Source organism: Dendrobates tinctorius, unplaced genomic scaffold (genome assembly GCF_039654945.1).
Source record: "Dendrobates tinctorius isolate UK_male_01 unplaced genomic scaffold, ASM3965494v1 ptg000134l, whole genome shotgun sequence".
Classification (NCBI taxonomy): domain Eukaryota; kingdom Metazoa; phylum Chordata; class Amphibia; order Anura; family Dendrobatidae; genus Dendrobates; species Dendrobates tinctorius.
In genome coordinates, this window is record NW_027361802.1 from 14,360,001 (window position 1) to 14,374,195 (window position 14,195).

Genomic DNA, 14,195 nt, shown 5'->3' on the forward strand with positions numbered 1-14,195 from the left:
ATTTTGCAATTTTAAAACTTATAATTTTTATGCTCTTAAATCAGACAGTTATGTCACACAAAATAGTTAATAAATAACGCTTCCCACATGTCTACTTTACATCAGCACAATTTTGGAAACATATTTTTTCATTAGAAAGTTATAAGGGTTAAAAGCTGAACAGCGATTTCTCATTTTTACAACAAAATTTACAAACCATTTTTTTAGGGACCACAACACATTTGAAGTGACTTTGAGGGACCCATGTGACAGAAAATACCCCCAAATGGCACCATTCTAAAAACTGCATCATTCAAGGTACTCAAAACCACAGTCAAGAAGTTTATTAACCCTTAAGGTGCTTCACAGGAATTTTTGGAATGTGAAAGGAAAAAATAAACATTTACTTTTTTTTCACAAAAAATTCCCATAGACCTATTTTTTTTAACTTTCGCAAGGGTAACAGGAGAAAATGGGCCATATATTTTGTTGTGCAATTTCTCCTGAGTACACTGATATCCCATGTGTGGGGGTAGAACAACTGTTTGGGTGCATGGCAGGGCTCGGAAGGGAAGGAGCGCCATTTGACTTTTTGAATGCAAAATTTGATAGAATAATTAGCAGACGCCATGTCGCGTTGGAAGAGCCCCTGATGTGCCTTAACAGTGGAAATCCCCCGCAAGTGACACCATTTTGGAAACTAGACCCCTTATGGAACTAATCTAGATGTGTATTGAGCACCTTGAACCCCTAGGTGCTTCACAGAATGCACATGCACTGCAGAGTATCAGATCAGGATTTGACAGGCATGGAAAGAGGCATGCCATTCACAAGCCACCTTCCCTGCAGGACCCCTGGGCCATCTTAGTGCTGGGGGTCTCCATGGAGACCATCAGAACAAAGCGATTGCATTGTGTTGTTCTGATGGAAGCGAGCAGGGATCCCCCTCCATTCATGAACATTCTTAGGAGCGATCATAAAATGGATAATATTTTGGAACATGGTGTTAGGATTGTATCGAGATGGGCTCCTACTCTTAGTAGATTACTTTCTCCCAGTTACTATTGTCAGCAACAAAAATGAGGTAAAAATCATTGGTTGTCCACTAGGGGTTATTTTAAAAGTGGACAATTTCCATGTAAAACGTGTTCACATTCAATCAAAACCACTAGTTTTTCTAACACTATTACAAATAAAAAATTTTATATTAACGAATTTTTGAACTCTAACTCAGAATATGTTGCATACATTATTGAGTGCCAACAATGCAAACTAAAATATGTGGGTTCTACTATTAGAAAATTAAAAGAACGCATACGGGAACACATTTATGATATTATTCACCCGTAATATCTCAAATGTCTTCAAACATTTAATAATGTCTCATAATAGGGATACTTCCCATTTCATCACTTTTGCAATTGAACATGTTGCCAAATATCCACAGGGAGGAAAAAGGGAGAGATTTTTGCGTGATAGGGAAGCCCTAGGGATTCTCTTACTGGATACTCGAGTTCCTTTGGGGGTTAAACCTCAAAAAAGAGTTCATGTTGTATTATTAATTGTTTTTATTTATTTTCATTTTTCATGTTAATAACTTATATTATGTATTTCTTTTTTGTTTGACCTTCATTTATTTTTGTATTTTGTTGTTTGTATTATTCTTCTGTGGATTTATCAATCATGAGTAACACCTGTGTATTGACCTTTTATACCTGTTACCTATACATGGGAGACGTACTGAGTCTAAGAACACCTCTAGTTGTTCGAAACGCGTCCAGTCTTCCATTAGCAACCTTTCCTCCGGGTCTCCCTGTCGGGTATGTTCAATTTTATTTGGAATAAATCTTTGCATTTTATCATTTCTTCTGAGCTGGATCTTTCTTCACAAGAAATGACGCATACATACCCTCTGGTCCCGACTCAGAAGCCGGTGTATCCCCGTAGCGCACAGAGCATGCGCTGGGGGGATTCACAAGTCTGCAGTCACACAGTGACTGCTAAACTATCGATTTGGAACGGAAACCCATATAACCTCTCTAAAAATCAGATAAACCCCATTACAAGCAAAATGGTTTATCAAGAATTAATCGGATTCATTTGAAGATAGATGAGACACAGTTGTCATGGCTCAGTTATAATCCATAGTGGTGACACTAATGTGTTATTTACTCTAATATATTTATCTTTTTAAGTAAAAGAATAATTTGTGCTTCTGATGTATTTAGATCTACATTTTAATATTTTGTAGGGAAGCTCAGGAGTTTGTGGAAAAATTTGAAGGAGCACTAGGAAAAGGAAAGGGGAAAAAATTCTATGCATACAAAGTCATGATGCTTAAAGTGAGTATATGATAAGTAAGTATGAAAGAAAATATCAGCACTACAGCTCAGTATGAGATTATGAGAATTGGACATTTTTATGAGCAGCATTGGATGGAAAGATACAGGTGCTTCTCACAAAATTAGAATATCATCAAAAAGTTAATTTATTTCAGTTCTTCAATACAAAATGTGAAACTATACATTATATAGAGTCATTACAAACAGAGTGATCTATTTCAAGTGTTTATTTTTGTTTATGTTGATGATTATGGCTTGTAGCCAATGAAAACACAAAAGTCATTATCTCAGTAAATTAGAATACTTTATAACACAAGCTTGAAAAATCCAAAATGTTGGCCTACTGACATGTATGTTCAGTAAATGCACTAAATACTTGGTCAAGGCTCCTTTTGCATCAATTACTGCATCAACGTGATGTGGCATGGAGGCGATCAGCCTGTGGCACTGCTGAGGTGTTATGGAAGCTCAGGTTGCTATGATAGCAGCCTTCAGCTCATCTGCATTGTTGGGTCTGGTGTCTCTCATCTTCCTCTTTACAATTCTCTATGGGGTTAAGGTCAAGCGAATTTGCTGGCCAATCAAGCACAGTGATACAGTTGTTTTTAAACCAGGAATTGTCACCATACAGGGGGTCCGCACCCCCCTCTGTTCAAACTTGTGGGGTTGAACATTTGTCACCATACAGGGGGCCCGTGACATGGCATCTGCATTTCCCTGCGACTTCCCCACCCAATGACTAACTGAGAAGCTAAAGTTTTGTAGGGACAGGAACCATCTGGCGACCCGAGCATTCCTCTCTTTTGCATTGCTCATCCAGACGATGGGCAAATGGTCCGTTAGCAAATGAAACTGATGCCCGAGCAAATAGTAGTGTAGGAACGCCAAAATCCACTTAAACGCTAAGCACTCCTCCACTGCGCTATAATTTTTCTCCGCCGGAGTCAGTTTCCTGCTCAAGTAGGTGATTGTGTGTTAATCCCCGCTCACCTCTTGCGACTGTACTGCTCCTAGACCTAACTCTAGACATCTGTCTGCACAATAAAAGTTGGGGCTGTTGAGAACTGGCTGATCACACAACGCTGACTTCAGGGACTGGAATGCTTTCTCCGCTTGAGGATTCCACCGGACAATAACTGACTTCTTACCTTTTAACAGGTCTTTTGGGGGTGCCGATCTCCCAGCAAAATTGGGTATAAGCCGACGGTAGTACCCAATGATTTTGAGGAATGCCCTCACCTGGTTGGTACTTAATTGCTTAGGCAAGTTTTGGATGGTTTCAACCTTGTTTGCCTGACCCGTTGCTCGATCAGCTCATCCACCCGGGGTATTGGATAAAGGTCGAACTTCGACACCTCATTTAATTTAAGGAAGTCATTACAGAACCGTAATGATCTGTCTGGCTTCAGGAGTAGCACAATCAGGCTAGCTCAGTCACTCTGGGATTCCTCAATTACTCTCAGCTGGAGCATTTGTCTTAACTCACTCGCAATGGCTTGCCTCTGGGCCTTGGGCACTTGGTATGGTTTAATTCGCACTCTTACGTGAGGTTCAGTGACAATGTCATGCTGGATGACAAAGGTATGACCGGGTGGTTCCTAGAATACATCTATATTCTCTTGCACTAATTTCCGGACCTCTCGACGCTGCTGTTACGAGAGTATCCCCTATTTTTCCTTTCTCGGCCTTGTCCTTGGCCGGTGACAGAGGGTTCCCTGTTGGTACGACTGGGGTGACCTCCACGACCAAACTTTCCCAGTCCTTCCAGGCTTTTAGCAGGTTTACATGATACAGTTGTTCGAGTTTCCTCTTTCCGAGCTGGTACGCTCTATAATTTACTTCTCCCCACCTTTCCCCGTATCTCATATGGCCCTTGCCACTTGGCCATGAATTTACTTTCTGTGGTGGGCACTAGCACTAACACCCGATTCCCTTCTTTAAAGGATCTGACTATGGCCTTTTTATTATATGTACGGCCTGGGCATCCATCAGATGCTCCTTTACTATGGACCTGACTTACTCAATCCAGTCCTACATACTTGCCACATGCTTGATTACATGCCAATGTTGTGTTGACTCCTGTTCTCATGTCTCCTGAGCTATGTCCAGCAACCCCTTTGGATGCCTGCCATACAATAGCTCAAAAGGAGAGAAACCCGAGGACGTTTGTCGCACCTCTCAGATAGTGAACATTAGATAGGGCAATAACATGTCCCAGTCTCTACCATCCTTGGAGACTACCTTTTTAAGCATGGACTTAACGGTCTTATTAAACCTCTCTATTAACTTGTCAGTATGTGGGTGGTGCACCAACGTGTGTAGCTGTTTGATCCGGAAGCTTACATAGTTCCTTGGTCACCTTGAACATCAAAGGAGTCCCCTGATCTGTGAGGATCTCCTTTGGTAGCCCAAGGTGACAAAACATGCAAAACAGCTCGCAGGCTATTAGCTTTGTCAAAATGTAGCGGAGAAATATCACCTGTTATGGATGAGTCACCGAAGGAGGAAAAAACAAAAATAATAGCTAAGTCCAGAAAACCAGAGAAGTTGGAAGCTATCGGATTGCAGACCCCTGAACCTATCCACAACAACTAGCAGTAGCCGTGGGGGGTTCCTACGGTGCCCTAGACCCCTCGATCACAGCCGGAGAACTAAATTAGCCTAAAGACAGAAAGGGGAAATCTAAACTGCCCCAGAGCAGACCCCAAAGCAATAGGCAGCCCCCAACATATAATGACTGTAAAGCAAGATGACAAACACTAACACAGATAGAAAGATAGGTTGAGCAAATGATGGGGCCCAAGCTAACTAAATAGGACAGGATAGAAAAGCTGCTGTCTGCAATCCGCAAAAACCCTATCCAAAAATGAACCAACAGACTGATAGGAAAAACAGGCCCTGAAGTCACTAGGCTTCAAAAAGACTATATCAGCACTCAGGTATATTCTGAAGACAGAGCCAGAGATCAACAGATCAGAGACAAAAATGGAATTCAGCTCACCCCCGGCCGGGGATGGCTGAACTCCAAAAAACAAGGCAAACAAAACCAGAACTAAAGTGTACAAAAGGCAGAGCAAAACTTAGCTTTGAGAAGCAGAAATCAGACAGGTCTCCAAGAATCCAGCAGGAAATCACCAGCAAGGCAGCAGGGCGTCGGCTGCCTTATATCCAGTCATCAGTTCCTGTGACCCAGTCATCATCTACCTGCTTAGCTGTTTGGTGATCAGCCTCACTACCTTCCTTCGCCAGAAGAGGGAGTTCATCAGACCTCACTGGTGAAGGGAAAAATGAACTCACAACAATCACCTCTGAGTGCCACATGGCGTAGTCTACTATGACCCAAATATGTTGATGGTCACAGGGGGATTTCACTTTAGGCCCCACCAGATCCATTGCTATGCACTCAAATCGTACTTCTGTAATGGATAGAGGCACCAATTGACTCCGGAAATATGCATAGGGTGTGGCAAATTGGCAATCGGGACAAGACTCGCAATACCTCTGGACCTCAGCATAAATCCCAGAGCAAAAAAAATGCTGAAGTATACGCTTCTGCATCTTTTTGGTCCCCAAGTGCCCTTCTAGAATGTGGGTGTGAGCCATTTCGAGCATGGCCCAACGGTAGGATTGAGGTACTACCAGTTGTTCCACCACTTCATACTGGATTTTATCCAGACCTGCATAACAAATCCCAGGAGATAACCATGCGGGGGAAAACTGCCTCAGCACCCGGTTGCTGAGCCACTAAATTTATTTCCATCACCCTTTCTCTTGCCATGTAGGAGGAGAGGCCTCCGACGAGTACCCGGGCCGGAAACGAGGGTACCGTCTTCCAGGTTCCTGGGGTATCTGTTTCCAGGGAGCAGAGCTAGGGGATGGACTGCTGAGACTGACAGGGCAGTTGGGGGAGGAGTCCAGAGAAGGGGGGAGAGGGCCAGACTGTGTGAGTCAGCAGAATTAGGGAGAAGGAGATGGAGACTTGGGAAGAGCCAGAGAGCGAGAGCCCCAAGCAGCTTCCAGAGAGGAGGACAGCGACAGGAGGAAGACTCTCGGTGGACCGCAGGGAGACAGTGCCGAGCATACCGACAAAAGAAGACTGCTGCCTCACTCCAGCTCTCGGCTGCGACCTACTCGCAGCCATCTGCAGCCGACGCCGCCTCACTCCAGCTCGCTTCACTCCTGACCACGGCGGTGACTCCTCCTTTGCCGCCTGCCGCTGCTACCGCCCCGCTCCAGTCCACAGTAGAGACTGGGCCTGTGCCTGCTGCAGATCCTCCAGTGTGGCTTTAGACTGCGCCTGTGGCCTATCAACCGCCACTTATCACCGCCGCTGCCAGTCCCTGTCAGGGAGTTGCGGCCTCCACTCTCCCACTCCCAGGGGCGGTATCCTGCTGTCTCCGCTGGGGGACATCCTGCCAAAGAGCTCTCCGCGAGCCTGTTGTGCCCCTACTTCTCCTGGGCGTCGGGACGCCCGAAGACTATGCTAGGTCTTCAGCGGCTGGGCCCAGTGGCTGCGACGCAGACACACCGTGGAACAGCGCGCCGAGGGACATTAGGATGGATAAGTGATACATAGTGACTAAGGACCCATAGTCGGCCATTCCGTGGCCATATAGTGACCAGTCTTTGCCGGATTAGTCGTGTTCTCCCAATCCTTGTTTATGTGTATTGACTTCCTGCGAGGACAACTACTGTTATTCTGTTGGTTGCGTAACACTAGCCCTAACAGCATTTATCTATAAAAGTTAACATTTAAAGTCATTTCTGTCTCGCGTCTCGTCACTGCATCCTGCGTACCTGCTATTACCACACCCGGGCCAGAGTGGGATCCTGGAGCTGAGCTGTCCCGAACTTACCAGGGAGCACTTCCAGTTCGGGGATTGGCGGGGTATACTCGACCTCTCATGCCAATAACTCTAGGGGAAACCTATTGGGATTACAATTTGTCCCTAGGTTGGGGACCCCTACGGCAGGTATCCCTGACTTTGGATCTTCGGGTTCAGCTCACGGAATAACATTTACCTTGGGAGGGTTAACCCTGGTCTCACACAGGGACCAAAATAGGTGCAAGTCTCTTCCTAACACAGTCCCTTATGGAAGGGTCTTCACCACTCCTACAACATGTTTTATTTCTCCACATGGTGTGGAAAAAGTAAACGCCGCGGTAGGATACTTTGGTGTTCCCCATATATACACACCACCCCCACTTTCCGTCCATTGGTTTTGTCCCTGGCAACAAGGGACCCATGGACCAGGGTCACTAAGCTCCCTGAGTCCAAGAGAGCCTCCGTTTGGTACCCGTTGACAAGTACCTGGCACAGTTGGGGTTCACTGCTGGCAGTGCCTGTAGTTGCAGTGCAGACTGGTTGTGCGTGCATAGACATATGGTCAGAATACCCATAGTCCATGGGTTTACCTGTCAGGGGGCAGTTGGCAGCCACATGTCCTTGCCCTTGGCACTGCCAACACTTAATAGCTGTGGCACGACTAGACCTTGGGCCTATTTAGTTGAACCAGGTCTCTTATCACTCTCACTTCGGGTTACCCCCTCATTATGGACTCGGTCCTGGTTGGCCCCAGCAGAAGATTGGGATTTTTCCCAGGCTGTTGGACTGGCAGTGCCCGACCTGACAGCCGAAGTGGAGCAGTGTCCCATATAAAGTCCAAAATGGCCGTATTCCACTCAATCAGTCCAACCACTTCATCCAGAGTGCCCAGGTCCTCTTGCGCAACCCAACGCTGTATGGCTGCCTGCAGAGCCCTCACCAGCCGATCAACCACTACCCTCTCTACCATCTGGAAAGGGGTTAAGGTCTCAGGCTGAAGCCATTTTTTTACCAGGTGCAGCAAGTCATAAGCCTGAGACCTGGCAGATCGAAACTCAGCAAAGGACCACTGGTACACCCACTGAGCCCGCACATATGTATTAACCCCCAGTCAGGTAAGGATCTCATTTCTCAGCTTCTCATAGTCCAGTGCATCTTCCTAACTGGTAAGGCTTATCTTCCAGGTAAGCCTTCTGGGCATCTCCTGTCAGGAACGGGGCCACCACTTCAGCCAACTGGGTCATTGGAATGCTCTCCCGCTCTGCGGTGCATTCAAACATGGTGATGGTCCTGCACTGTATATTATTAAAGGGAGACAAAGGACCTAGTCCCAAACTGTGGACACCAGCCATGGGAAGCTATTTAAATGTAATATTCAGCTAAAGGAAGGAAGTCCATGCCCTGGCTTGCACAAAAATGCAAAAATACAAAAGAATAAAACACATAAAAATGAGCTTGGATTTAAGTTGGTATACATGCAGCACATAAACGCATGTTCACATTGGCAATTAAACAAACACAAGGTTCTTAGTAAACACTATGTTTGATGAAAAAAGCATAAAAGTCATCCCATCAGTGGCAAGGTGACCTTGTTCAGGATGGTCCTACACTGTCTAATATTAAAATCCTTACCATGTGTCAGAGTTGACCACAATGTGTATAAGGGCAGACAAAGGACTCCTTTGCTAAAAATAAAACAAAAATGGCAGCCTCAGACTAGTGATAGATATTCTTTAGAGAAGGTGTTATTTCTTTGCACTATTTTTACAACGTATTTTCTATATAATGTTGTATTATATATCAGATCTGACTAGAATGTATTTTACCAGATAAGTTAGAGTGAAATGCAGTTTGTGTATTAGTCAATTTGTTCTATTGCATGAATGCTGTGAAGTTTTAAATGGTAACAGTGCAGATTAGGATAGCCTTGAATTATCACTGATAGTCTACTTATTTCAAAGGGATCCATGTAATGCTTTATTTCATATGAGGTGTTGTTTTAGGGAAACTGAATGCCTGCTGATGGGTTCCTTTGCAGATTGCAGCTTATTGCCAGGTGTCTAAGCAATAGGACAACGTGTGGTCAGCTTGGCCAAACTGGAGGAACCCTGCAAGGTTTAAGCTGTCTTGAAAAACTCACATAAATAGTTAAAATGACCATAGATTTTTTTTTGGAACCCTAAGCTAAAAGCTAAACTTTTTTTAAAATTTAACTATTGATCAGCCTTTGATAAGTTTTACACCTTTGTAATATACTTATTTCCATACCAAGCACTATTTACAAACCCTCTCCCTGCCGGAGATTTTCTGCTCCCCTCCACCATGTTCAGACAGTAAAGGGCCCTTTACACATAGCGATATCGCTAGCAATATCGCTGTAAAGTCACCGATTTTGTGACGCAGCAGCGATATTGCTAGCAATATCGCTACATGTGATACTTACCTCCGACCGGCCCCCCCGCTGATTATCGCTGATCGCGCTCGAACGTCCTGGACCATTTCTCGTCGGGCGCTTCCTGCTGGGCTTTCTGTGGCGCCAACGAGCAACGCGTGGACGCGGGCGGGAGGACGTCAGGATCGCCGCGTCTGACAGGTAAGTAGCGACCCCCAACCGCTGTTTTGTCGCTGGAGAGATCTGCCTGTGTGGCAGCTCACTAGCGACCACTTAGCGATGCAACAGCGATCCATATCGTTGTCGGGATCGCTGGTGCATCGTTAATTGTAACGGTACCCTTAGAGTATTTCTATCTAGTGTTTGCTTATGGATTCTTGTTAGACCAGCAGTTCAAAGCAGCTTATGAAAGAGCATAAACAAGGCAGTTAAAACAACACTTTCATCATGTTTGAGAGAGAAGGAAGCAAAAAAAATAAACAAACTGAGTATATTACAAAGATTCATAACATTGCAAAAGCTGATCAATAAATAACTACAACAAAGTTTAGTTAGTCTTAAAACAGGTGAAACGCAATATAACTAGGTGAAAAGACTTAATTGTACATAGTATAGAATCATAGGATGTTAGAGTTGGAAGGGACCTCCAAGGTCATTGTGTCCAATCCCTGGCTCAATGCAAGATTCACTAAACCATCTCAGACAGATGGCAATTATTGTATCACTATTAATAATGTTTTCATTCAACTATTTTGTTTAATGCATTGTTTCCACTAGAAATGGATGAAGTTTCAAAGAGATTTTGAAAATTTTAAGACGGCCTGTATACCTTGGGAAATGAAAATTAAGGAAATTGAAAGTAAGTGCATGTTAACTGCATGACTATAGAAGCAAATTAAACCATGCACAGTAATTCTTTAGGAACCTAAGACTAATGTAAAATGTTAACCTACAAACTTATAGTAATATAAACTGCTACCAACCCAGATTTTATTATAATAAATCTATACATTTATCTGAAAAGCAAATGGCCTTCAAAAATAGAGAAAGATCATAAAGTATTCAGATTCGTGAAAGACTGGAATATGCCCATATTGGCCACTCCTCAGAATGGTTACACACATCCAACATTGAGAATTCGATTATGGACCATGATGGCTGGACCAGCTACATTTGATTAGCTGGGAGGAAATCGATCAGCATGTCTTTAGTTTCCTTGACATCACACCTCAAAGGAACTATATGCTCATGCAGCTGTTAACTTCAGTTCAGGAGACCTTTGGCCGGTTTGGACACTGTGGATCATACTCAGTCCTTGAATGTTGGACATGTGAAGCCAGCCTAAGTCTGCTTGACTAATTTGACAAGGTCCATCTGTTATGCCAACAATGTGTTTTTTTTATAGTTTGATTTTTGACATGTTTGTCCACAAAAACAGATTTAAAAAAATGCTAGAGTGGCAACATCTTTTTAGCGTATTAGCTCAAGCGCCATTACTGCTGTTAACTCAATATAAGCTTATTTGTATTGACATACTAGAACTAACCACATATAAGAATTGTTTTAGCTGTATCTTTGAGCTTGCTTAGCTAGGAAAATGCTGCTGGGACAAATGCTGTGGATGCTGGGGTACGCCTACACGTCACCCATGGTATTATACTACAGGGATAGGGTAGCAAACTGCATTATCCCTAGTAAATAGAGAGTCTAACTATAATGATTTTCAGCATTGCATTAGGTCACATCCAACAAATACCCAGTGATGGCAGTATGAATCCAACATCAGTTTAGATTTCAGTCATTTAAATGTTATTGTAGGTAATGTTTGCAAAACAAAATCATCTTTACATTAAGATAAAAGATCAGGCATTGTGAAAAGTATTCAATCCCTTGGCTTTATTAACTATTCTATTATATTACAACCTGTGTTTAAATATTTTTGTAATCAGATTTGTGTGTGATACATCAGCACTAAATAATCTAGATTGGTGAAGTGAGAAAAATATAAGCATAAATTAAATTTATGTGATTAAATAACTAAAAATTGGCATGTGTGGCATGTGCATATGTATTCCCCCCTTTTGCCATTAAGCCCCTAAAAATTTCTGGTGTAAGCAATTACCTTCATAAGTCACATGCTTGGTGAAAGGAAGTTAACCTGTGTGCAATTTAAGTAGTGTCATCTGGTCTGTCAATATATACACACCTTTATGAAAGGCTACAGTGGCTGCAGTACCGTTAAGCAAGAGGCACCACTAACCAAACAACACCATGAAGACCAAGGAGATCTTCAAACAAATCAGGGCTACAGTTGTTGAGAATCACAAGTCAGGGTAGGGATATAAAAAAATATCCCAATCTCTGATGATCCCTGGAAGCACCTTTAAATCCATTATCATCAAATGGAAAGAACACAGTACCACAACAAACTCGCCAAGAGAGGGACGCCCACCAAGACTCTCAGCCAGGTAAGGAGGGCATTAGTCACAAAGGCAGCACAGAGACCAAAGGCAACCCTGAAGGAGCTTTTGCATAGATATAAGCGAATATTTCAATGTTCGGTTCGGATTACGATAGCTGCATTTGCAATATTCGCTAATAAATTTGTCGAATGTTCATCGAACATAACTGAACGCCATTCAGGTCAATGGGAGGCCAAAACAATCGCATGCACAACACCTTATAATGACCCCAAATGTTGCCAAAACACATGAAATTAGGGGCAGACACCAGGAAAGTGGCCTCAATCCACCCACAGTACTAACTGTAGCATGGTACTGCCGCAATTAGCCAGGCATGAGGTATCGGAGTCTATGACAGCATTTACAGCTTTCAATTTGATGTCTAAGTAAGATGAGGTGGGTGAGGGATCAGTGTAGGTCTCCTTTGCTGGGAGCCCTGATACCACATGGAACACCTCTACCTGCTTTTATGCTGAGCCACACTCAGGTAGCACAAATATCAGTTTTATAGACTGCCATTGTCAGAAAAATTTAAGGATAATAATATGGGTAGTTGAGTCCAAGGAAGTGGAGGCCTGACGGTCTCGGAGGCCTACTGCTACAGGCAACATGCATGAAGGAGACCCAACCAGGAGTGTTCACATTTAAAAAAAATTAGTGGCAGACACCAACAAAATGGCATCAATTTCACCACAGTATAGATCGTATAATAGGAACTGATAGGTCTTCCATTACACCCAATCAGATGGACACCCAACCAAGAGTGTTCAGATTTAAACAAATGAGGTCCTTACAATACAGAAGTGGCATAAATTTCACTAGAATAGAAATAGTATAATAAGGACCGATAGGTCTTCCACTAAACCCAAACCAGCAGATGGACACCCTACTAGGAGTGTTCACATTTAAAGAAATGAGGGCCTTACACCACAAAAGTGGCATCAATTTCACCATAGTATAGATGGTATAATGGGGACCGACAGGTCTTCCACTAAAACAAATCCAGCAGATGGATACCCAACCAGGAGTGTTCACATTTAACCCCTTTACCCCAAGGGTGGTTTTCACGTTAATGACCGGGCCAATTTTTACAATTCTGACCACTGTCTCTTTATGAGATAATAACTTTGGAATGCTTCCATGGATTCTGGTGATTCTGACATTGTTTTCTCGTGATATATTGTGCTTCATGCTAGTGGCAACATTTCTTTGATATAACGTTTATTTGTGAAAAAAATGGAAATTTGGTGAAAATTTAGAAAATTTTGCAATTTTTCAACTTTGAATTTTCATGCCCTTAAATCACAAAGATATGGCACACAAAATACTTAACATTTCCCACATGTTCATTTTACATCACCACAATTTTAAAACCAAATTTTTTTGTTAGGAAGTTATAAGAGTTAAAAGTTAACCAGCGATTTCTCATTTTTACAACACCATTTTTTTGGGGGGACCACATCACATTTGAAGTCACTTTGAGGGGTCTATATGATAGAAAATACCCAAAAGTGATACCATTCTTAAAACTGCACCCCTCAAGGTGCTCAAAACCACATTCAAGAAGTTTATTAACCCTTCAGGTGCTTCACAGGAATTTTTTGAATGTTTAAAAAAATGATCATTTAACTTTTTTTCACAAACAAATTATTTCAGGTCCAATTTTTTTTATTTGTCCTATTGTGCATTTTGTCCTGAGTATGCTGATACCCCATAGGTGGGGGCAACCACTATTTTGACGCATGACAGAGCGCAGAAATGAAGGAGCGCCGTTTCACTTTTTCAACGCAAAATTGGCTGGAATTGAGATCGGGCGCCATGTCGCGTATGGAGAGCCCCTGATGTGCCTAAACAGTGGAAACCCCCCAATTCTAACTCCAGCCCTAACCCCAACACAACCCTAACCCTAATCCCAACCCTATCCCTAGCCCTAACCCTAATCCCAACCCTAACCCTAGCCCAAACCCGAACGGTAAAATGGAAATAAATACATTTTTTTTTATTTTATTACTTTTCCCTAACTAAGGGGATGATATTTTGTTTGGCAGCTGTCACAAGCTAAAAGACGCTTTTTATTGCAAAAAATAGTTTTTGCATCACCACATTTTCAGAGCTATAATTTTTCCATATTTTGTCCCACAGAGTCATGTGAGGTCTTATTTTTTGTGGGACGAGTTGATGTTTTTATTGGTAT

The 14,195-nt window shown here is 42.9% G+C and overlaps 1 protein-coding gene across 1 annotated transcript in view; it reads left to right on the forward strand.

The window, feature by feature from the left end:
* Positions 1-14,195, forward strand: part of LOC141048288 (transmembrane channel-like protein 1) — a 397,123-nt gene that overhangs the window by 273,021 nt on the left and 109,907 nt on the right. The window contains exons 5-6 of the mRNA XM_073543738.1: positions 2,231-2,321; positions 10,317-10,398. Of these exons, the coding sequence (XP_073399839.1) occupies positions 2,231-2,321; positions 10,317-10,398 (173 nt within the window). The remainder of the gene's footprint in view (positions 1-2,230; positions 2,322-10,316; positions 10,399-14,195) is intronic.